General features: G+C 38.2%; 1 protein-coding gene across 2 annotated transcripts in view; it reads right to left on the reverse strand.

Moving 5' to 3' along the window:
- PPP2R5E (protein phosphatase 2 regulatory subunit B'epsilon) overlaps positions 1-24,947 on the reverse strand; it is a 171,128-nt gene that overhangs the window by 77,519 nt on the left and 68,662 nt on the right. For both annotated transcript variants that reach the window (XM_064374914.1, XM_012464177.3), the window contains exon 3: positions 4,824-5,020. In XM_064374914.1, coding sequence (XP_064230984.1) covers positions 4,824-5,020 — 197 coding nt within the window. The remainder of the gene's footprint in view (positions 1-4,823; positions 5,021-24,947) is intronic.

Here is a 24,947-nt window from a genome sequence, read left to right on the forward strand (position 1 = left end):
TAACAAGAAAGAGAAATAGGTGGGGACAGTGACATCCAACAGGCAGGATCATCTTGAAAGTAGACAGCTTAAGAACCACTGTGGCAATGGAATAAAACACATCTCACTGACGGAGCACTTTATGTCCACAAAGAGTTAACAATGGGTTCTACCAATCATTGTAAAACCAAGTATCTAATAAAATCATTGAAATGTAAAAATAATATTTATTGAATACTTGCCACGTGTTAAAGACTATTCTAAAAGCTTTACAAATATTGTTGCTAATCCTCACAAAATCCCCCAAAGGCGCGTATTACACAAATTAGGAAAGTGAGTAGCACCAGAACGTATATATACAATGGGTTTAAGGTAGCAAAATAGAAGAGAATGAGGGCACCAAGTGGGACTTGGTTCCAGTTTTCCTTACAGAACAGTAAGCATACGGTCTCTGGACTGTATATGTATGTGATGTGGTGAGAACGCTGATATGCAAACAAAAGCACAAGCATGTTACTTGGGTGGAATATTTACGGAGGGGTTGGGAAAACTATGGCTACCCTCCCCCACCCTACGTACCTCTTAGCACCACAGGAAAATGGAGGACCTCAAAGTTAAAATAACTTGCTCACATTCATGTAGCAAGCATGGCCAGAGCTGGCATTTGAACCCAGGTCTGTATGGTTCCAAAGTCTTGTCTCTGTCTTTTTATTTTATTTATTTTTTGTTTGTTTTGAGATGGAGTCTTGCTCTGTTGCCCAGGCTGGAGTGCAGTGGTGCGATTTCAGCTCACTGCAACCTCCGCATCCCAGGTTCAAACAATTCTCCTGCCTCAGCCTCCCGAGTAGCTGGGATTACAGGCATGTGACATCACGTCTGGCTAATTTTTGTATTTTTAGTACAGACGAGGTTTCACCATGTTGGACAGGCTGGTCTCAAACTCCTGGCCTCAAGTGATTCACGCGTCTTGGCCTCCCAAAGTGCTAAGATTAGAGGTGTGAGCCACTGCGCCCGGTGCCTTGTCTCTTTCTACTCTATCACAGTAACTCCTTTTCTGTAAATGCTCCAGAGTGTCTACGTACCATATACAATTAGTAGCTAACAATTTCACAAATCACCAAATATGAAAAATAAGTTATACTTCTAAGAAGCCCAAACTACCCTCTAGAAAGTTAATTTTCTAATGCCCTAGAACAGCAAGTACACTAACAGATTCAACATCTTCTAAGGTAAAGATCCATTGTATTTTAAAACACATACACATGATAGGAGTCTCTTTTACTGGCTGGAGAATGGGGAGAAAAAGAGGGAGAAAACAGTCTCCCTTAGGAGACCAAACCTGGTTTATGACCAAGCTGGTTTATATGAATGACAGAACTTTTGGATTATGCTAAACACTAGCTTTAAAATCTGGGTATAATCCAATGACATCCAATATCATAATCATAATTTGAGAGACTGAAATGCCTACATTTTAAGGAGGAATTCATTCATTCAACAAATCTTAAGAAGACCTGGGCTAGGTAGGAGGCATTATGGATGCTACAGAGATGTATGTGCAGGACACAGTTCCTTCTCAGGAGTGCTTACATCTGATGAGAAAAATCAGATAAATACGTGAAAAGATAAAAAGTAGCAAATGAACAAATGCCCAAAATGGTGAGTTGCCAAGAAGCAGAGGAACTGAAGGAAGGAAAAAGCACTGTTTTTTTGGTTTTTTTTCAGGAGACAATAGTAGCACTTTAAGTCAGCTCTTGAAGGGAAAATGAGAATTAGAACTAGAGGTGAGGGAGTACGGAATACATGGAAGTCCAGAAACAGGGAAGAAAGGCTATGTAAGTCAAATCAATACCAAATGCTGGTGATGATGTGGAGCAGTAGGAATTCTTATTCACTGCTGGCAGGAATGCAAAATAATACCACTACCCTGGAAGACAGTTTGGTAGTCTCTTATAAAACTAAACATACTCATTACTTATAACAACTAATAAAGGTAAATGCAAATTAAAAAAAAAAAAACGAAATATACTCTTACCATACAATATACACAGCAATCACATTCCTTGGTATTTACCCAAAGGAGTTGAAATCTTATGTTCATTTTAAAAAAAAAAAAAAAAAAAAAAAAGGCCAGGCACAGTGGCTCACGCCTATAATCCCAGCACTCTGGGAGGCCGAGGCAGGTGGATCACGAGGTCAAGAGATCGAGACCATCCTGGCCAACATGGTGAAACCCCGTCTCTACTAAAAATACAAAAAAATTCGCTGGGCATGGTGGCTCACGGCTGTAGTCCCAGCTACTCGGGAGGCTGAGGCAGGAGAATTGCTTGAACCCGGGAGGCGGAGGTTGCAGTGAGCCGAGGTCGCGCCACTGCACTCCAGCCTGGCGCCTGGTGACAGAGTGAGACTCTGTCTCAAAAAAAAAAAAAAACTTGCACACGAATATTTATATCGGCTTTATTCGTAATTGCCAAAACTGGGAAGCAACTAAAATGTCCTTTAGTAGGTGAATGGATAAACTATGGTACATCCAATCAATAAAGTGTTATTCAACACTAAAAGAAATGTGCTATTAAGCCTTGAAAAGACATGAAGGAAACTCAAGTGCATATCACTAAGTAAAAGAAGCCCATCTGAAAACAGTACATGCTGTATGATTCCAACTACATGACAGTCTGGAAAAAGCAAATTTATGGAAACAATAAAAAGATCACTGGTTGCCAGGGAATTGAAGGTGGTGGGTGATAGAGAAACAGAGCACAGAGGATTTTTCAGGGCAGTGAAAACACTATGTATGATACTATAATGCTGGATACATGTCATTACACACATTTGTCTAAACTCAGAGAATGTCCAACACCAAGAATGAACTCTGAGTGATATTGATGTGTCAGTGTAGGATCATCAATTTTAACAAATGTGCCACTCTGGTGGGAGTTGGGGGAGGTGTTCATAATGGGGGAGGCTGTGCTTATGTAGGGAAAGGAACATTTGAGAAATCTCTGTACTTTCCTCTCAATTTTGCTGTGAACCTAAAGCTGCTCTTAAAAAATTAAATCTTCAAAAATAAATAAATACACAGATGTTCTCATACAAAGGCAAACTGATGTGTGTATAAGGATATTCATAGAGTACTGCTTAAATATGGTACATCCACACAATAAATATTATGCAGCTATAAAATGAATAAGGCAACTTTATATGTACTGAAATATATATTGCTAAGTGAAAAAAGCAAGGTATAACAAGTATATAGTGTGCCACCATTTGTGTGCTTAAAAAAAAATTTATACATATATGTTTGTAAATACTTATATATTCATGAACTATCCATGGAAAAATACAGAAGAAAGTTATAAACAATAGATACCACTCTTGGCTGATGATACAGGTAAGCTAAAACCAGGGATTGTGCTCTGCAGAAGGCAGGTAGACTAGAGAAAATCCTCTGCATCACATTAAGAGGTTTAGATAGCATGCAAACTCAAGAGCAGGGTTTCTCAACAGTGGTCCTTGTGACATTTGAGGCCAGATAATTCTTTATTGTGGGGGTCCTGTACACTGTGAAATGTTTAGCAGTAGCTCTGGCCTCTCCCACTAGATGCTGGTAGTACTCTCCTCCCACATCTAGTTGTGACTTACCAAAAATGTCTCTAGACATCACAAATGTCCCCTGTAAGGCAAAATCACACCTGGTTGAGAAGCACTGCTCAAGAGCCACATGGTCATCTTTAACCCACAAAACATTCTAGCGCTACATTCCTGTAAATTAACAACAAATCCAATATACATTCAGATATAGATCTGAGGAATGTATTGGGCATCGTTTTCAAATGGTCTTCATAGATTAGTCACAGTTTCTCACGCTGAGACCATGCCAGTCCCTTTGCAAATCTGAACTATCATTTTTAAACAGATCTACTCCATCACAAAAGTCTCTTTTCTGCACTGGTTGAATACAAATGATAAAGAGCTAAATAGAAAAGCTAGGTAGATGTTCAGCAGCACACAGTGTGCGTGCCAGATCCTGCAACGGGCTTCTCAATGATGCAAGGCCCGTAGGGAACTCTGCGGCTATTTCACTAGTCAGTAGACCAGCCTCCTCACCCTCCAAAGCCCATCCCCAAACAGCATGCACTCTCTAGCTCCAAAATCTTCTAGGATGCCAAGGAAGGCAACTCTCCCATAGAAATCAAACAGAAAATCACATTTTGGCTCAGCTTTTGAAAAACTAGAATTGTTGACACAATAAGAACATAATTACTCATAGTATGTTAATAATGTTTTTTCTCATAATTCCTAATGACCACACAAAATCTCAGACACTATTCAAAAATCATGAAAGCCATCAACCCTGATTTCAAGGAGATTATAAAGAGAAGGGTGAATTATAAAGCCCAAGAGAGGCCTTAACTGGATTCTACAAATCACAATTTTATTAAACATAAAGCTGTTTCTAATATACCACAATGAATAAGATTAAAAACAAAAGACATCCAACAGGCTTGAATATTTTTCAAACATGGATCTAAGACTTTTGTTATTTTCCTGTGTCTTTTCTTTTGCCAAAGCCAGAAATCCAATAATACCTTGGCAATCTTGGCTTCATATTTTGAAGTCATTGATTGCTTTAGCACTGTTACAGTTGAAAGTTCTGGATTTCGTTCTCAGGAAATCATGCTCTTCAAATTCTAGCACTGTGCCGACTACTTTTGCTTAGCTCTCCGAAGGTTGGCTCTCATTTGAGGAGTTGACCTCCAATGACCTCACTCTTGCAATATATACACCTGTGAGTCACTATGGAAGATGCTTAAAGGTGTCCGCGGAGAAAAAAAGAAACTCACCATTCTAACTACTTCAGGGTAAGTCTGCTCTGTCAAACAGCCTCTGCTTATTGTAATGTAGTCCACCAGTTCATTAAGAGTGGAGCGCTTGTATTCTTTCATTTTAAGATCAGATAGCGTGTCCATGAAGTCAAAAATGACACAGCACTGCTGAAGTTTCTTTAGGAACAGTTCAGGCTGCTCTGAGGATGGAACGTCTAAGAAAAAAAAAGGAAATGGTTTAAGTCTGTCATCAATTTCCAGGTAACAGGAATTCTCTGTGAAAGTTACTTCAAAAGCAAGCTCAAAAAAAATAAGAATTCACATGACAACAGTGTTCTTTTTAACAGTTACACATGGGTGGGAGGGGATACCGTATCTATTACTTCAGAGACCTTGTCTTTGAAAACTATATTGTACCAACCAAATTGACTGTATTTGCTATTTCACAACCAAGGATTGACCAAAATCCCAAAAGACTTTAGAAGGTTGAAGCAAATTTTAACCAAAAACACCCCAATGTCAATACCTTTAAATCTAAAAACAATGAAAAAGGTCAAACTTTCCCTTATAAGAAAGCTTTCGCTGTTGGGTTAAATTAGTTTTACTAAAAATTTTCAAAGCAGAAATGTCAGTTGATTCATTTTAATTTCATGCTGACATCCTTGGTATTTAAAGCTATTGTTGTGTGTTTATATTTTTTGTTTTGTTTTGGCTTGATCTGTATGACGTTTCTTTGTGAAAGAAACCTGAAAAATCTACAAAATGAAGCAATACCAACTCTCTCAAAAAGAGCACACCAGTAATAGAAAAACAAGATTAAATGCCACATAAATCTACATTCTCTTTTTACCCATCTTCTTGTACTGTGAGAGAAAACCACTAACATCTTATATGAATGTGTTCCCAGAATGGACATCTGCTCTTTTCCCACAAACAGCAGGTCAGACATTTGGCTTGGTGGTGTTTCTAAAAAATATGTAGAAATTTTAGGTTAGTTGAAATTCCCCAGCTAGAAAGGAGCCTGATCTACAGTTTGACTTCAAATATACCAACTAAGCTGCAGACAGCCTATCCCACTCCTATCTTCTTTCCAGTATTTTATTCCCCCAAACTGGAGCTTCCCTGGAAAAGCAATGAAAATTATTTACAGGGTAGGCTCTCTGCCTTCACGTAAGGTGATTAACTCATTAATCCTCAGAACACCTTTAGAAATAAGCAGGTGGCATTATTCTTCTCCGTTTTTCACGCACACACAAAATAGAGACCATCACTGAGGCTCCACAATGAATGGGTTACAGAGCTGGGCAAAGTGCCCAGGTCTCTAACCACACTCCCATGTTCCTTTTGTACTAACCAAGAAGGACTTTAACAGTGTGTAGTCAGTCACTTGCAATCATCTTCAGTTGCCACCTTCTGGTAAATGCTTTACAGTGTCCTGGCTTGGGCTGCCTGCTCCCTGGGGAGGAGAGCTACAGCATACAGCACCTGTCTTACAGTCACCAGCAGCAGGAAGTGAGGGCTAGCCTCATTTTCACAGGATCCACCAGACGCTTCTCTACAACCCCTTACCTTATACCCCACAACCCAAATGCCAGCATGGCTACCCAGGACCTCACAGGCAATTCCCGCAAAACATTGCCAGTTAAGTAAACCTAGATGAGAGTGGGTAAGACACCTAAATACATAGGCTTTCTCTACAAGATATTAGAGAATAAAAGCATTCCATATTTTTGGAATGCTACTCTCAGCAAAAACAAATAGTGATTTTAGAAATTATTAACCAGTGAGTTTCCCTTCCCCCATCACTCCTATAGGTCCCCAAAAGCACAATGTATCTTACAATTATGATATAGGTCTTATCCTATGCCCCTAGATTTAATTGAGTTTAAAATATTTAGCCTTAGCCTATAAGAACTAAATTCAGTCAGACCAAGCTCTCTCTTTAAGTGCTACCTGCTTTGGGTATTTAAAATAAATAAATAAAAATGAAATAAGGCTGCTTATGAGCATGACTATATTCTTCAGCAATGGCTAATTCATGTACAGGACCACCATGGTTAATTACTAAAATTGAAATTGAAATCAGACCCCAGACCTGGTAGCTGAATGGGAATACTGATGCTGCAAAGGGAGTAAGAAAAAGCTTTTTTTGTTTGTTTTGTTTCGCTTTATTTGAGATGAAGTCTCCTTCTGTCACTCAGGCTGCAGTGCAGTAGGTGCTCATTGCAACCTCTGCCTCCCAGGTTCAAGCAATTCTCCTGCCTCAGCCTTCTGAGTAGCTGGGATTACAGGCACCCACCACCAAGCCCAGCCAATTTTTGTATTTTTAGTAGAGACAGGGTTTCGCCATGTTGGTCAGACTGGTCTCAAACTCCTGACCTCAGGTGATCCTCCCGCCTCAGCCTCCCAAAGTGCTGGGATTACAGGCATGAGCCACCGCCCTGGCCAAGAAAAAGCTTATTAATGTAACATTAGTTACAGGTCAAAAATCTTCAGGGGAAATTTTAATTAATTCAATTTGTGATATAGTGACTTTAATAAAGTCTAAAAACCAAACTATCTACATGGAGAACCCTTTTACACAGCACATATGAAGTATAAAAGCCTCAATAAATTATATAGCCTTTCCTCCCAAAGTACATCATCATTTAAGCAGCAACAACAACAATTAACATTTGTGGTCACTGCAATAGTACTCAAGAGATCATATACTTAGCAGTTCAAAAAATTCAAGCAGTTAACAGTCCTATTTTTTCATGTTAGACAGTTGAAATTTATCCTTTATTTGTGCAAACCGATATAATGTCATAGACAAATATGAAACAGGCTATCCACCTGTCCAATGGAATAAGGATAATAGCTTGCATTTATTGAATATATTGGGTACATTTATTGGGCGCTATTCTAAGCACTTATACATATTATATCTCCTTTAATCACTTCAACAACCTTGTGCAGTAGGTACTATTTCCAATTTAATAAATGAGAAAACCAAAACACAGAGAGATTCAGTGACTTGCCCAAAGTCACACAGTTAATAAACAGTGGAGACAGGATTCAAACACAAGTAGACTGGCTCCAGAGCCTGGATTCTTCACCACTGTGCAATGCAACATTGAAACACAGCGGAAGGCCAGAGTAATACCCTATTCTAGAATACAGGGTGTGTGGAAAGACAGAAGAGGAAGAAAGCAGACAAAATGAACAAATGACCCTCCATTCATAAAGTATCATGCTAAACCCCTTCCCTATCTCCCCTCTAGCCCATGCCCTAAAGATTAACACATAGAGCAAAAGCTGTCATCTGTCCTTTATCATAGACTAAATCCTTCTAAAATGATCTACCTTCATTAAATTAAAAAACTTACACAGTCAAGACAAACCAAAAGGGGGTTCTTAAAGAGACAATTCCTTTATGGTAATAATTTTGAAAAAATATTATACATGTTGAAGGATGCAGTCAAAACAAGAGGTTCTTCCTGTAATGTCTGGCCCTCAGACTGTCCCACATAGCTAATACTGCTCCCAACCTCCTCCCTCATCAACCTAGTCCCAGGGGGATGTGAAAAGGTAGCATGTGAGAAGTCAGAACAGGCCAGAGATCAGAGAAGGAACAATCTCTGGGTAGTCCAGAAGGTTTACACTACATAAGAAAAGTTTAGTGTCTATGTAACCAGTGTCCGAAGTAGATTCAAATATTCTTTTTAAAGAAACATTTATTAAAAGGATCGCTTACTAAGCCATAAAGAGAATCTCATAAAGAACAAAAAGATACCATACAGGCAATGAATTCTGACCACACATACAGTAACACTAGATTTTAACAACTCAAAGCTACTACCCACCTCCAAAATCCAAGTCACCTGGAAATCTAAAAACTTCAGAAGTCAAGATTGAAGAGAAAAACCAATTATAGTCATTAAGAAATAAACGTGAATTAGGAAAATTAAAGGTCATCTTAGAATCCCAAAGCAGACCAGGCTGTGGATGCTTCTGTCATCTATCTTCCAGTGAAAACCTCTAGCCAGCAGAGGCCATCCCTGCTCCCAGGAAAGAGATCCCACAGAAGCACAGCCATAAATAATGAGCAATCAATAAGTGGTTATGTAATACCATGAAGGTCACTGGCACAATGACTACTCCATCCAATGTTAGTATGTGTTCAAAAGAGAGAATAATAATTGATCCCATTATCACAGCTTGATAAGATCCCATAAGGTCAGATTCCACTGCTCTGGAAGAATTCTTAAAATTAAGTTGGTTTCCAGAAAATGTTTCTCTACCAAGAAAAGAATGCAATGACCAGCTAAACTGTATTTCTCACTGTACTGTACTTCTCTTTACTTTTTAGCATTACTCATTTTTCCTGTATGTCTTTATATAGCTTTTGCTGGGGGGCACACCCTTCACCCTAATCATGATTTAAAAGGGGTGTTATTTGCAGAAGCAGCTTATTCTTCCCTACTAGTCCGCTTCCATCATTCCACCCTATCTAATGTTTGGGGCACAGAATCATGGATCCAATATCACCCCACATTTTCTTCAGGCCTGGCTCATTCAGCACTTTGCAAAGCAAAAAGTAACAGAGGAAGAAGAAATAAAACATGTGCCCAGTCCCTTGGGTTTGGTACTCTGGGACTCCAATTAACAAAAGTTGTTAAAAATCAGAACGTTAAATCCACATTTGCAATTATGCCAGCCAAGTAAATAGAGGAGGCCCACATCATTATGTTTATTACCCATCATATTATAAAAATAAGGTAAATTGGTTTAAAAAAAAATTAATAAAGAAAATGTGGACTGGTAACTTATTTATACATAAACTATTGAAATGTATGTGGAACTATAGTGAATAAGTATTTCTATAAAATGCTCATATGTTTGCATTGGAAGCTAACCTATAACATTACTTGAGCTCCTAATGAACAATATTTGTAATATCATTCAATGAATATCTATAAATTATATTTATATTTCCATTCTAAAGATCTAAAATAAAATCAATCTAAATTAACAATTCTGTTTACCTGAAAATGTCCTAAGGTATTACTTACTTAGACCTTTTACTTCTCTCTCTCCAACTTTCAGAAAAAATAACAGGACCAGCACACAATGAGAATAGTAAGTGTGGCCTCTGATCCCTTAGAACTTTTTGTTAAGGTAAAAAAAAAAAAAAAAAAAAAAGAGGCCGGGCACGGTGGCTTATGCCTATAATCCCAGCACTTTGGGAGGCCAAGGTGGATGGATCACAAGGTCAGGAGATTGAGACCATCCTGGTCAACATGGTGAAACACCATCTTGGAAAAAAATATATAAAATCTTAAGGTGTAAAATCCTCATCCACATATGCTGTGTTCTTCAGAGGCAACTCTCCATAAACTTCAACAAAATTACTGAGAGTTTTACTTGTATAAGACATATGAGTCTATATTTACAGAGGAGATGCTTAGTAATAAAATATTAAGTATTAAGTAGATTAAGCCATGATAAACTGAAGCTAGATAAACTAGCACATGTGGTAAAATGCCTAACTGCCTGCCCATGTGGTCTGTCCAAATCATTGCCATCAATTTTACCTCTACCTTTTTGTAGCTCATATTTCAGGAAACCTAAAAAGAATTCTATTTTATTAGTAGAACTAAGCTTCCATTAGGAATTGCTTTTGACATCAATAAATCACAGATACAACCAATAATATTTCCTCAAAACAAGGAGACAACTATAAGCCTTTATAATGAATCAAATAATAAACTTAGACTTCATATCCTATGAACTGAAGCCAAATATAACATGTTGATTACACAGGATATTTCAATGCACATAAGCAAAGAAGAAACTAACCTAGAACCAATCTGTTAACTAAAATAAGCATTAAATACTTGAACATTCCAATTACTTTATTATTGCATTCAAAGAAATGAGTTCAAAGATGTTTGTTGATGATGACGGTGATGGTGGTGGTGGTGGTGATATGGTATTTCACTGCTAAGCATTTGTACTTTATAAAAGTGACTCCAGTGATTTCAACATGTGCCTATGGTTAAAAACCACTGTTTTAAAAGTAAGCACTTTAAAATCCTTCTTTCATCCACTCTTCCTTTGAATTTCTTTCCCTCCATTATTTAAAGCTAGCAGTGAAAACTTCTCATTTCCAAGCTAAAGAAGGTCCCTGGAAACATTTACAATGGTGAAAGCGTTCTTTCTTGGCCTTGGCTATAATAAGTGAATGTGGAGTTGGCTGATTTTAGAAATCTTGCCAATCTATTAGGAAGCTTGAAAAACACTTTGCTGACTATTAGCATATACGTTTTTTAAAGGTTCAAAACATGAGTCATAGAATGACTAGCACAGATAGAATGATGTCAAAAGGATAAGACCAAGGTGTGGGTAGAGACTGAAATTTCCAGGTAAAAAGAACAGAGACAATAATGATCATGAACACTTACTACTATAAAGCACACATTATCCCTTTTAATCCTCAGAATACCTTAGGAGTGACCACTATTAATATCCCAGTTTTTCAAAAGAGGAAGCTTACATCCAGAAAGGCTGTCATTTGTCCAATATCACAAACTAGGAAGGGCTGCAGCTAGTATCCGAACCCCAGTAGTCTGTCTTATTGCCCCAACAGTCTTACTGCTGGGAAGGAAGGGACATACCAATAGCAACAATAATAATGATGGTGATCGTGCTAAATAGCAACAACTAAGCCTCATTAGAGTTGTAGATATACTTCCATTGTTAAGATTATTTAAGAAAAGTTGCAAACTAAAAGTAAACAAAAAAAAATTTGGTTGACTTTCTATTAAATACAAATATTCACGTTTTAAAACTTAAAACAGTATAAAATCAGCCTTAAGCTACTGAACAAGTATAGGCATGTAAGTTTAAGTTTTAGATAATAATATTAATGATTCTTCCCAAATTAGATAATCAACACGTAATTATTATTATTGTCTCATGAAGCTCTCTAGTTTCCCTTTCCCGAAAGTTAACAATATGCTCTCCAGTTTATAAATAAAAACCAAAGGTCATTACCACTAGTGCAGACTAGTATGGCTTCAAGCAGCAAAATTACATGATTCAGGGCTTTCATGTTATTTTGACACTATGATCTAATCAGAAGAAACAGAAAATACACTCATATGCACACATACACACACGTACACAGTGATAAATGACTTGTTTCCAACACTGCATTTGTTATCCCTCATACTTTATCTTCTAATGCCAAGGTGGTTACTGAAACTTGTCAACACACGAAAAACTATTTTAAAACTGATCAACCCCTAATTAGAGGCATAATTATTTTCCTGCCACCAAACTCACCACAGGACAGATGCCACCAAAGGTTCTGACAAAGTCAATGTCTTTATTATTAATTCATTTCCTAAGGGCTTATTTCCAGGGCAGTGTAAGAACTGGAGCATTTTGAATATGAGGCATTTCTGAAGCTTGATAGGCTATACTAAAAAAGATTTATACAGTCTTTTTTTGCAAGAATTATATTTAATACAAGAATTATACAGTATTCTATAGCATGCATGCCAATGGATCCCTCTTTCAAGAATTTTATGTATCAGTAAAATTACAAAAAAAAAAAGCAGTTTGTCAATTTTTTTCAGGTAAAGGCATTAAAAAATAGCCACCATTTATTTTCACTATAATTTCATGAAAATAAAGCACCTTTATAATAACAAAAGAAGAGAAACAACAATCATAGAATAAAAGACAATCCTTCCTTTAAAAAGGAGGACTGGTGGGCCAGGCACGATGGCTCACGCCTGTAATCCCAGCACTTTGGGAGGCTATGGCAGATGGATGACGAGGTCAGGAGATGGAGACTATCCTGGCCAACGTGGTGAAACCCCATCTCTACTAAAAATACAAAAATTAGCTGGGCATGGTGGTGCATGCCTATAATCCCAGCTACTTAGGGGCTGAGGCAGGAGAATCACTTGAACCAGGAAATTGGAGGTTGCAGCGAGCTGAGAATGCGACACTGCACTCCATCCTGGCAACAGGGCAAGACTCTGTCTCAAAAAAAAGGAAGGTTGGTGCTGGGCATGTTGGCTCCCACCCAAAATCCCAGCACTTTGGGAGTCCAAGGTGGGAGGATCATTTAAAGTCAGGTATTTGAGACTAGCCTAGGCAACACAGCGAGGTCCCATCTCTACAAATTTTTTTTAGAAATAGCTGCGCTTGGTGGCTTGTGCCTGTAATCCCAGGTACTTGGGAGGACAAGGTGGAAAGATGACTTGAGCCCACACTGCAGTGAGCCATGAGCGTGCTACTGTACTCCACCCTAGACAACAGAGTGAGACCCTGTCTCAAAAAGATAAAAATAAAAAGTAGGGTTGGCAATTCCCCCCTCATACATACACATACACACACACACACACGCACGCACATGCATGTGCACACATACACACACAGAGTTGTGTATTCTTTCCCTTGACCTTCCTTTCTCTTCTTATTTTTCACAATACTGGCATTACTTTTCCCAGTACTGGCAACAACTTTTCCACAGGCCTGTATTTGGGGATCTCTGAGCCACATTACTCCTTTGTTTCAACATCTTTCTAGCAGCATGGACAACAGAATTCTAGCTGTAATGACTGTACTGATTTCAATTGTATTTAGATCATCCTAAAAGCTGAGAAATCATACATTCTGCAACTGTAAAGAAACAGCAGCCACGTTAGTCCTTAAAAATTCTAAACATAGGCCGGGCGCGGTGGCTCAAGCCTGTAATCCCAGCACTTTGGGAGGCCGCGGCGGGTGGATCACGAGGTCAAGAGATCGAGACCATCCTGGTCAACACTGTGAAACCCCGTCTCTACTAATACAAAAAAATTAGCTGGGCATGGTGGCGCGTGCCTGTAATCCCAGCTACTCAGGAAGCTGAGGCAGGAGAATTGCCTGAACCCAGGAGGCGGAGGTTGCGGTGAGCCGAGATCGCGCCATTGCACTCCAGCCTGGGTAACAAGAGCGAAACTCCGTCTCAAAAAAAAAAAAAAAAAAAATTCTAAACATAAAATTCCCATGAAACTTTGCACATACCTCCATTCGAGCACTTGCTACATTATATTGCAACTTTTTTTAACCAGCAGCACTACATCTGCCTTGCACCTTTTAATAAACTGTTTGCAGCAAGAGTTTTAGAATATAGTAGTTACGTAATGTTAAGTACATTCTACATATTGCATCTTATTTCCCCATGTTTTCATTTTTAAATCAGAACTTTATTCCTCTAGAAATAAAATTAGACTAAAGAATAAAGGAAAAGGCTTGATATAAAATATTTAATAAAATACATTATTTCCTAGTATATTAATATCAAGTCACGAAATGCAAATTTTAAAACTAAGATGGTTTTTAAGAACCCAATATTTATGAATATAAGGAGTGAAAAGAGCCAGCTTATCGAAAGAACCTAACTAAAAAAAAATACACAGTTCCTTAGTTCCCTGAACTATGTTCCCCTATTAATATTCAGTAATGTAATGCCTTATTTTTTTAACGACACATTTAAAAATCTAATTGACTTTTTAAAATAAACAATGATTTATATTCAAGGATAAGAAAAAACTAGAGAAAAAATTCAAAATGAAGATTATACAACATAAGCAGTGTAATTTGGAAATGGCCCTCCATAGCAAAGTAACCTGAAAATTTTGTCATTTATCATTTATAAATGAAAAATGGGAAGGTCTAGTGCAAAGGGCATGGGCGCCTCTATTCATTTACTCACTCTGTCATTCACTGATTCCCCAAATATTCATTGAACACCCACCAACAGCCAGGAACTACTAGGATATCACAATGAAGAGGAGACAAAAATCCTGCGCTTTATATTCTAGCAGGAAGAGACAAATAATAGCAACTAAAAATAACAAGTGTGTTATATGATATATGCTATGGGAAATCACAATGTGCAGGGCAAGGGGGACTAGGCACGCTGAGGTTGAAGGATACAATGGTTTTTTTTGTTTGGTTGGTTTTTGCGGGTTTTCTTGAGATGGAGTTTGGCTCTGTCGCCCAGGCTGGAGTGCAATGGTGAGATCTCAGCTCACGGCAACCTCCACCTCCCAGGTTCAAGTGATTCTCCTGCCTCAGCTTCCTGAGTAGCTGGGATTACAGGCATGTGACAACACACCCAGCTAATTTTGTATTTTCAGTAGAGACAGGGTTTCTCCATGTTGGTCAGGCTGGTCTCGAACTCCTGACCTCAGATGATCTGCCCACCTTGGCCATCCAAAGTGCTGGGATTACAGGTGTGAGCCACCATGCCCAGCTGAAGGGTACGATGTTAAACAGAGTGTTCACCTGGAAGGTGACATCTGAGCGAATACTTGAAGGAAGTGCAATAGTCAGCTGAGGCTATCTGGGGAAGAGTGTCTCAAGGAAAGAGATGGCAAGTGCAAGGTACTCTGGCAGGAAGAAGGCACATGCTGGTGAATCTGATGATCAGCAAAGAAGTGAATGTGGCTGGAGCTGCAAAGTGGGGAAGAAGAGGACAGAAGAAGAAAGGACAGTGGCTGCAGAAGATCACCTTGGGTCTTGTGAGACATGCTGAGGACTTTGGCCTAGAATCTGGTTCTGAATTAGAATCACACTTTTACTGTTTACAGACAATGGACAGGCACTTACTTCTCTGAGCATTAGTTACCTTTTATGTAAAATTAAGAAAATATACTTCAGCCTTACCAGGTTCTCACCTGTAATCCCAGGTGGCTCTCACCTTTAATCCCAGCACTTTGGGTGGCCAAGAGGGGCAGATGACCTGAGGTCAGGAGTTAGAGACCAGCCTGGTCAACGTGGCAAAACCCCATCTTTACTAAAAATATAAAAATTAGCCAGGCATGGTAGCGTGCACCTGTAGTTCCATCCACTTGAGAGGTTAAGGCAAAGGAATCGCTTGAACCCGGGAGGTGGAGGGTGCAGTGAGCCAAAATTGTGTCACTGCACTCCACCTGGGTGACAGTGAGACTCTGTCTTGAAAGCGGAAGAGAGGACAGGAGCGGGGAGAGGGAGGAGGGGAGGGGAGGGTAAGAGAATGTACTTCACAAGGTTGAGTAAAGATTAAATAAAAACTTATTTCTAGGGTGGAAAGTGCTTTTCACAAAAAAGTCATCATTCATTTGGCAAATATTTATCAAGTATCTGTAAATACTTTATGGAATCAATTTCCTATTTCATAACTTACTAAAACTATCTTCTGTGCAGAAATACTTATATTTGTTATTTTTGGCACATCTTCGAAATTATTTTTAAACAATTTTTTTTAATTTATTCTGAAGTGTTTCTGAAAACATTAAATTTTTGACCAGGCATGGTGGCTCACACCTGTAACCCCAGCACTTTGGAAGGCTGAGGCAGGAGGATTGCTTCAGTCCAGGAGTTCAAGACCAGCTTGAGCAACATGGTAAAACCCCATCTCTACTAAAAAAACAACAACAACAAACAAACAAAAAATTAGCCAGGCACGGTGGCATGCTCCTATAGTCTCAGCTACTTAGGAGGCTAAGGTGGGAGGACGTGAGCCCAGGAAGCAGAGGCTGCAGTGAGCCGTGATTGTGCCATCGTGCTCCAGCCTAGGTGACACAGTAAGACCTTGTCTCAAAAAAAATTTTTTTAAAAAACATTAATTTTGTGTTAAAATTTTATTCTAGTAATATCAAACTTAAACAAATTTATTTAGAACTCTCAAATAACCATAACTTGTCTTCTCTTCTGCAGCTGGTTTTTAAGACAGGGAGCAAATCATAAAATCATAATTTGATAAAAAGGAATTATGGAACAAACTTCCAGGATGTGCCTGAGAGTCGCATCATTGAAGCCCAATTTTCAGTCAGGTTCAGAATTATGAGAAACAAAAATCTTCAAGAAAAAAAGATTATTTTTATTTATGCCATGCTTATAAGGTAAGGAAATAAGTTAATGGGATTAAAGCTTTTCAGCAATCACGTAACATTCAACTGACTCCCTCTTCCTGCCAAAAAAAAAAAAGGCAATAAAAGGACACATTATTTTCAAGCATTTCAGTTAATTGAGGGTCCTTCCCCAAGAGATTACTTCTACAGGGGATAAAATGGCCTATCTACTTTCCATTTGTTTTGAGGATTAACATCAATGCTAATTATTTCAAAATAAAATGAACCTGCAGCTATTTTAACAGCCCACTGTTAATTCATAATTTATAGTTGATCAAAAACATCATGAAACTTAAAAAAATACAAAAAAAAACACACCAAGAGTGAATCCAATGATCCCATGTTGCAATGCTAGCTTAGAGATGCTATTTTTGAACTGCTGCTGCAAGTTTTAAAGTATGAGACCTTAAGCTCCTGAGATTGACACAGTACTGAGTACAGTGGAATAGCCTCTAATCCCAAGAGTAATAAAGAGTGTACATTTAAAATTAAAGTCATAATCTCAGCAGTAAAATCCAGGGATGCCATGTAGTACACAGTCCCCTAATTGTGGAGCTCTCCCATGCTTCACACAAAGGATACTACTTAATTGATATAATTAAATACAAATGTAAGCCCACATAGAAGAATAGAGGAAATCTAAAATTCAAATTTGAAATACCATACCAAGAGAAATGAAATCAATTTCAAAGCTTTATTTCCTAGTATGTATAAAAGCAGCTTTATTCAGGCATGAAACAATCAAGATGAAGAAACTTACAAGTATGTACTTATGTATGTGTGTATACAGGTATGTACAGTTGTAAGTATACGACTCCAAAATCAAAACTTGGAGAACAGCAACACAGAGAGTTTAAAAAGCACAGCGAACATGTCTGGGAAGCTTAACACTTTCAGAACAGAAAAGTATTTAAAAACACTATTTCCTGCACGTTTCTTCTAGGCTACTGATTTCCTAGCCACAAAACGTCTGCTCCAAGGGTAAGACAGTCACTGATACCTAAAGATATGCATGCTCACAATGCAATTCTAAGCAAAGCCTTTTTCTGAATCTTGATATAATTCAGCATTCTATGTCTAATATTGTAACCCAGAGTTTAGCTGTTCATGCCACTGGGTAGTACAAACATTTTCTCTTCAGATTATACTGAAAATGACTTTCTCTTTCAGGAAACATATTACAGAACTCTATTTTCCACTTAAGGAGCCAGACCACATATGAGAAATAAGAGTTGGCCTTAATAAGTATAATAAAGTTAAAACTAAGCTTGGCAACTAGGTCCACTATCTCAAAAGTCTGTCAGTTATAATTCTGGAAAAAACATCACAGAAACGTTTAAGATGTCAAATGAATTTGATTTCTTTCAGCATAATTGGGAACTTGAAAAAAAATATGTAAGTCCATTCTGCATTCTTGCAGATGGCTGAGGTTGTCCTTGGAGTCATGCACACCCAGACTTTGAAATCCAGGGCCTAGGTTCTAATCAGGCTCCAGCTGGGCAATTTTGGACAGTGTAGTGTGACAGCTAAGATGATGGGCTACAGAGTTAGACTGCCTGAAGTCCAAAGTCAGCTTTGCCATTTCCTAGCTAGGAAAGCTTAGGTGAGTCTCTGGCCCTTAGTTTCCTTACCTGTAAATGAGAGAAAAATAACAGCACCTACCCCACAGAGTTTACTTACAAATTAAGTGAGTACATAAAAATACAAACACATAGAAAAGTACCTGGAATACATCTGGTACTCAACAAACTTTCGCTGCTAAATTAATGTTGTTGCTAAAAAGCACAGTTGAGCCTTAGTATCTTTTACAAAATGAACCTAAAAATAGTAGCTCTGTCACAGTGATAGCTCGAGTGTTTCATGAGATAAGACACAGAATGTTTACTGAACATTTTCCATATTCTAGGCATTATGTGAAACACAATGCCAGTTTTTTCCCAAAATGAACAATACAAATTGTTGATACATATAGATCTTCCCTCCCTTTTTTGTATGTCTGGTTGTATAAAGCATATTTGAAGAAAATAATATTGAGCTTGACCTACTAGTATAATACCCATTGAGATAACTTCAAAATAAAGTTGTAACTTGATTAGCAGAAAGGTAAGATGCTGACTCAATAGGTGAAACGACTCGGCTGTCAGGACACGCATCAGTAACATGTCAAAATCCTGAAGGGTGAAGAAAGTTGGCATTTGGATAGAAGAATGAATGATAAACAGAGCATTCGGGACAGAGAAGCAAGAATTTATGAAGAGTGCAATGATCTGGATGAGCACTGCCAAAATGAGGACACACTTGGGTCTCACATATCAACTTCCTCTGATATAATCAGGTTTATGCAAAGTGTATAAAGAAAAGAAATAAATAAGCAATGTTTGACACTTTTGTCCTTGGAGTCAAAATTTTTAATTAATATCACACTCACAGATATTAATACTTATACATACTAACTAAAAGTAATAATAGCAATTTACACTTAGAGTTCTTTACAAAATTCAAAACAAACAGTATTAACTTCCCACTAAAATAATACAAAATACTAAGCCACTTCAAAGTACTTCTAAACCTTTTTCCCCAACACGCTCTGTTATTTAAAGACCTAAGGTCTTAACTAAAATTCTGCAAACTTTTTAATTGCCTCCTAGAAGGGTTCAGGCTAAGTCTGGAAGGGATATGATAGGTGGTTTCAACCTTCCCACAACACGAATTTGTTTAGAATCAAACATGTTTAACTCAATAATCATTCATTCATTCATTCCACAAATATTTACAGAATACCTTTTACATTCCAGGTACTAGTCTAGCTATAAATATACATTATTAAGCAGAACCAAACTTCATGATCCTAGCTTTCATGACGCCGACAGACCAAATGGAGAGAAACCCTAATTAAATGCCGACAGACCAAATGGAGAGAAACCCTAATTAAATGGCCATATAAATAAATATGAAAGTTAAAACATTTTACATTACAAAAAGGTACAAGATATCATAAGAGCATATATTGTAAAGAATTAAAACAATGGATCTACCCTCAAAAAAAAGGACAGTCCAGTGGGAGGCAAGATTTGCACATATTCTTAACAGCAAAAAAACAAATGCAATTAAAGTATCTAAATTTCCACGGACCAAGTTGAGAGACAGGAAAGAAAAAAGCACTTAACAAGGAAGTATAATACTCCAGCTTAGGTCCTTCATTATGTTCTCTCATTGAAATCTTACAAGACTCCTGCCTAATACATGTTACTATTACCATTTTACCTAGAAGAGAACCGAGGCTGCAAGATATTGAGTTTCATTATTCTGGGTCAATGGCTAACGTGTAGAAATAACTTTACTACAAAGAACCAGAAGGCATAATTTTACATCAAAATGAAATACTTCCTCTCCATTTGGACAGATAAATGTGGCAGTAGGATTATAGAGAATAAACAGTGATTTTTGTCCTCCTCATCTCCTACCTCCCGACCACCCCCAACTTTTTTTGAGACAAGGTCTCACCCAGGCTAGAGTGCAGTGGCATGGACGGTCACAGCACACTGCAGCCTCGACCTCCCAGCTGAAGCAATCCTCTCACTTCAGACTTCCAAGTGGCTGGGACTAAAGGCAAGCACCACCACACCTAGCTAATTTTTGTAGTTTTTGTAAAGATAGTATCTCACTATGTTACCCAGGTTGGTCTTGAACTCGTGGGCTCAAGGGATCCTACTGCCTGTACCTCCCAAAGTGCTAGGATTATAAGCGTGAGCCCCTGTGTCCAGTCTCCTACCTCCCTACTGATAGCCCACCTCCAAACCCCAAGGCACACAGTATTCCCCAATCATACTATGCATTCATAACCTTTCCATACTTTAAAAAAAAAAAAACTGACTTGCCCTCTGATAATGTGGTGGTTATCTGTCTCCTAAAGAGTTAAGGAGCTATCTCTAGAAAGAACATATTCATATTATTAAAAAATACTTCATGGTAACAATAACAAAATGGCTTCATCCAACTGTGTAATTTTAATAGGAATTTCCAGCATAAAACAAGCAAATTATCTGAAGACTCTATTGACATCTAATCTACTTCCACAGGATCATAAAGACAAGCCTTTACCAACAGATTTGAAAAAAAAAAAACAAGTGCTAAGCACAATGGTTCACACCTGTAATTCCAGCACTTTGGGAGGCTGAGGTAGGAAGATCAACACAGAAAGACCCTGTCTCTACCAAAATAAATAAACTAATTAATTAAATAAAAAATTAAAGCATCTTAATGAAAAGAGAAAATGCCTAATTCCAAAATTTTGACAATTTACATTGCTTGCTTGTACCATTAATGCACCCTGATACTACAAAGTTAACCAAGCCACAGCTTTCTGAGCCATTTCTTACCCTACCCTGAAGTCCAAAGACAAGCATAGTATGCAGATGACAACATTTCTTTGAAAAAAACCAAGTGGGGCAAGTTCAAGAGAGACCACTCTGAATCACATTCATCTAGATTCCAGAAACTCTCATACTACATAAATCTGTAAAAATACGCACCAGGCTCTCTTTGGGAATGGAGAGTACACATAAAAATGCGTATGTTTCAAATTTCTGATAAAACCAGATGTCTTACGTATAGATTGCTCACAGACCCAGATGGGCCAGAAGAACCTCATTCATACAATTCTCACAATTTTTCAGAACCTATCCTCTATTGAAAATATCATGATCTCCTACAGACAATATACTCTTTTAGGATCTTGACAAAATACATTTGTTAATGAATGAATAATCCAAAGTAAGTAACAGTCACTGAAGACAGGTCAGGTATGAGAAAAAGATACAAATTCTGAAGAGCTATTTCCTGCTTCACAATAAATAGTTCTTTCTGAAAATCTTGAATGAGTCATCCTTTCCCAGTCTTATCATGTATACATAATAATAGTAAAAACTTTAGTTAAGCATTTACTCTGTGGCAGTCACTATTCTAAGCAGTGTACATGTATTAACTCCTTTAACCCTCTCTACAGTGCTGTGAGGTAGGTATTACCAACCTTATTTTTACATATAAAAAATTGAGCCAAAGATATTTAGCAATTTGCCCACCATCACACAGCTGAAAAAGGGGTCCTGCTGAGCTTCAGACCGCCACAATCTGGCACCTGTATACATCCCACCCCTGCTAAAGACTAATGAGAGCTGGCTTATCACTACTGATCATTTTTGTTTTCATCTAATACCTACAACATACATTGGAGGAACCATCTGGAAGGGTTAATCTTCCTAATAGACTCCTCAACATAGATTGAGGCAGACAAGCATCCTGTCATCTATTTTCTCTTAGCACCAAGCAAAATGCAACTACCAAGGGTTAGAAAGATTCTTCACCTGGCCTGTTATTTCTATTAATATTTAGAAGACCCCTTAGGCTGGGCACAGTGGCTCACACCTGTCATCCCAGCACTGTGGGAGGCCGAGGCAGGTGTATCACCTGAGGTCAGGTGTTCAACACCAACCTGGTCAACTTGGCAAAACTCCATCTCTACTAAAAATACAAAAATTAGTTGGGCATGGTGACCAGGCGCCTGCAATCCCAACTACTAGGGAGGCTGAGGCAGGAGAATCGCTTGAACCCAGGAGGCAGAGGTTGAAGTGAGCTGAGATCGCACCATTGCACTCCAGCCTAGGCAACAAGAACAAATCTCCTCCTCAAAGAAATAAAATAGAAGACTCCTTTACATTAGTGTTAATTTCCTCAAAACATGATTCGAAGTCTTCTCTACCCTTCCAACCTTCTCCTTTGTGCTAAAGCTGGCTTACTTCAGGACTTCAACCTTCTTTGTTTGGAATTAATTTACTGTTTAGGAAAATGTAATGACACAGAGGTTTTGTTGTTTCATTTTGTTCTGCAACATTGGACATTTGTTGAACTCGCATACGATTTGATGAGTCTGAGAGTTCAAACCTGTATTTTCACCAGTACAGCCTAGGGTCAAGAAGAAAACCAGTTAGGTTGAACTGCTTTCAGCTAGTGATGGGACCGAAAGGAAGCATGAATAGAACAAGGAATAAACAAAAAAAAAAGGTAGGAAGATATTTTAGGCAGGAACAACAGGGAGGTGAGAGTGAGCACATCGCAGGAGAAATTATGAGAAAATATGCATGTCTAGGGCATGCAAGATAGATGATTAGAAATAGTGGGAAATGAGAGGGAAGAATGAGGACATACCTGGCCATAAAGGACTTTACAAACTGCAGAGAAATGTGGTTTTCATTTGGCTGACAACAGACAAATGTTGGACAGGAGCAAACATAACAAGAAGTGTTTTAGGGGGCTTGCAGGGAGGCCATCAAATTAGCCGAAAACAATGTCATCAGAACCAAGCATGAAGAGTTATGAGGGCCGATACTAGGCTGATCGCAGTGGAAGAATGGAAGAAAAAGAAGACTGAGATACCAGAAGGTAAGAAACAAAGGGATTTTTTTTTGTATTACATTAGATGTAACATAAAGGAAAAACAGCAAAGATTACTAATGTTTCCAGGTTGGGAGAATGATGATACTGTTGGTAAAAATGAAATAATCAGACAGAGAAGTGAGTCAAGGAAGTTTACGAACTATAGCGGCAACAATAGAATGTGAGGTAACTCCAAGGGAGAAAAAGACTCAAAATAGAACTGGAAACAAGGCTAAATTAAACAGCAGAGATTCCAGAGTTTTCCCATAAAGATGAAAGTTTATCATGTGTCTTCATGTTCCCAAAAAAAAAAAAAGATGAAAGTTTAAATCAAAGGAACAGATAAGCTCAATGATAGAGTAAGTGGGAAACTAAGAACAGAAGGTTGAAAATGGAACCATGGAGCAGCTAGAGACAAGATAAAGAAAACTCAATAATGAGGTAGAAAACTCAGCATAGGAAAAGACAGAACCAGCCAGGCATGGTGACTCGCACCTATAATCCCAGCACTTTGGGAGGACGAGGCGGCAGATCACTTGAGGTCAGGAGTTTGAGACCAGCCTGCCCAACATGATGAAACCGTGTCTCTACTAAAAATACAAAAATTAGCTGGATGTGGTGGTATGCACCTCTAATCCCAGCTACTCTGGAGGCTGAGGCAGGAGAATCACTTGAACCCGGGAGGCAGAGGTAGCAGTGAGCCAGGATCATGCCACTGCATTCCAGCCTGGGCAACAGAGTGAGACTCTGTCTGGATAAAAAAAAAAAAAAAAAGGAAGGGACAGAGAACCAGGATGATGATGTGCCCGCAAAAACAAGAAGTAAAGCTCTAACCCATTTTCCATGCTACCAGTGTACTAAAGATATACAAGAGTAAAATCTTCTGTAAATTTAAAGAAATGCCTTTAAATGCTAATGAAACAACCAAAACAGCTCTCTAGGAAGTCTGAGAAATATCTGATGCAATCAGACTCAAGAGGCTGGGATGGGGCTAATTGTAATTTGGTTTTGGATTTTATTAAATGAAGAAGAGTAACAGGAAAAGGGGACGAGATGGAGAGAGAAAATCAAGTCTGTTAAAGTTTTAGAAACTTGGGAGTTTTAACCCATATGCATTTGACTTTAACATTAAATTTTAATTAGTGATGTCAGAAAATTTGCAATGGAAAAGGCAAGGTGAAAAGAAAATAGTGAAAGATGAAGAGAAAGAACATGGATTTAATTCCAGATTCAGTAAAGAATCATGACAGTATTAAAGTTGGAGTGAGCATATGGTTTATATTATTAAAACCTGAGGGAGAGACATGCATATGATTCGTATTGTTAAAAAGATCACTTTGGTCACTCTGAGTTAAATGAATGGAAAAAGGGCAAGATAAGAAATAGGGACATGGGTTAGGAGACTACAGCTACATAAGAGGCTGCTGTTACAGAATCATGATAAGGACTGGAGACAAAGTAGTCAAATTAGAGATAATTTACTGGAGAAAGAATTAGTAGAATCAATTATGCTTGCTGACAAGAAACTAATCTGGAGGGAGAATACAGAAGTGAAAAGTGACTAAGAGACAGAGCGGGATCAAAGGTGACTCTTGGTACCTTGCCCTACTTCTCCACATTCAGTGGGTGGAAGCCAGATTGTCTGGTTTCAGCACCTGGGTGAAGAGAGGAGCCAGCAAGTAGAAGAGGGAAGAAAGAGTTTGGTGGGGGAAATCAAGTGTTTCACTCACAACGTGTTAGATTAGAGATGTTTATAAGACATATACATGAAGAT

The sequence above is a fragment of the Aotus nancymaae genome, unplaced genomic scaffold (assembly GCF_030222135.1).
Source record: "Aotus nancymaae isolate 86718 unplaced genomic scaffold, 86718_ANA_hifiasm-v0.15.2.pri h1tg000011l, whole genome shotgun sequence".
Taxonomy (NCBI): domain Eukaryota; kingdom Metazoa; phylum Chordata; class Mammalia; order Primates; family Aotidae; genus Aotus; species Aotus nancymaae.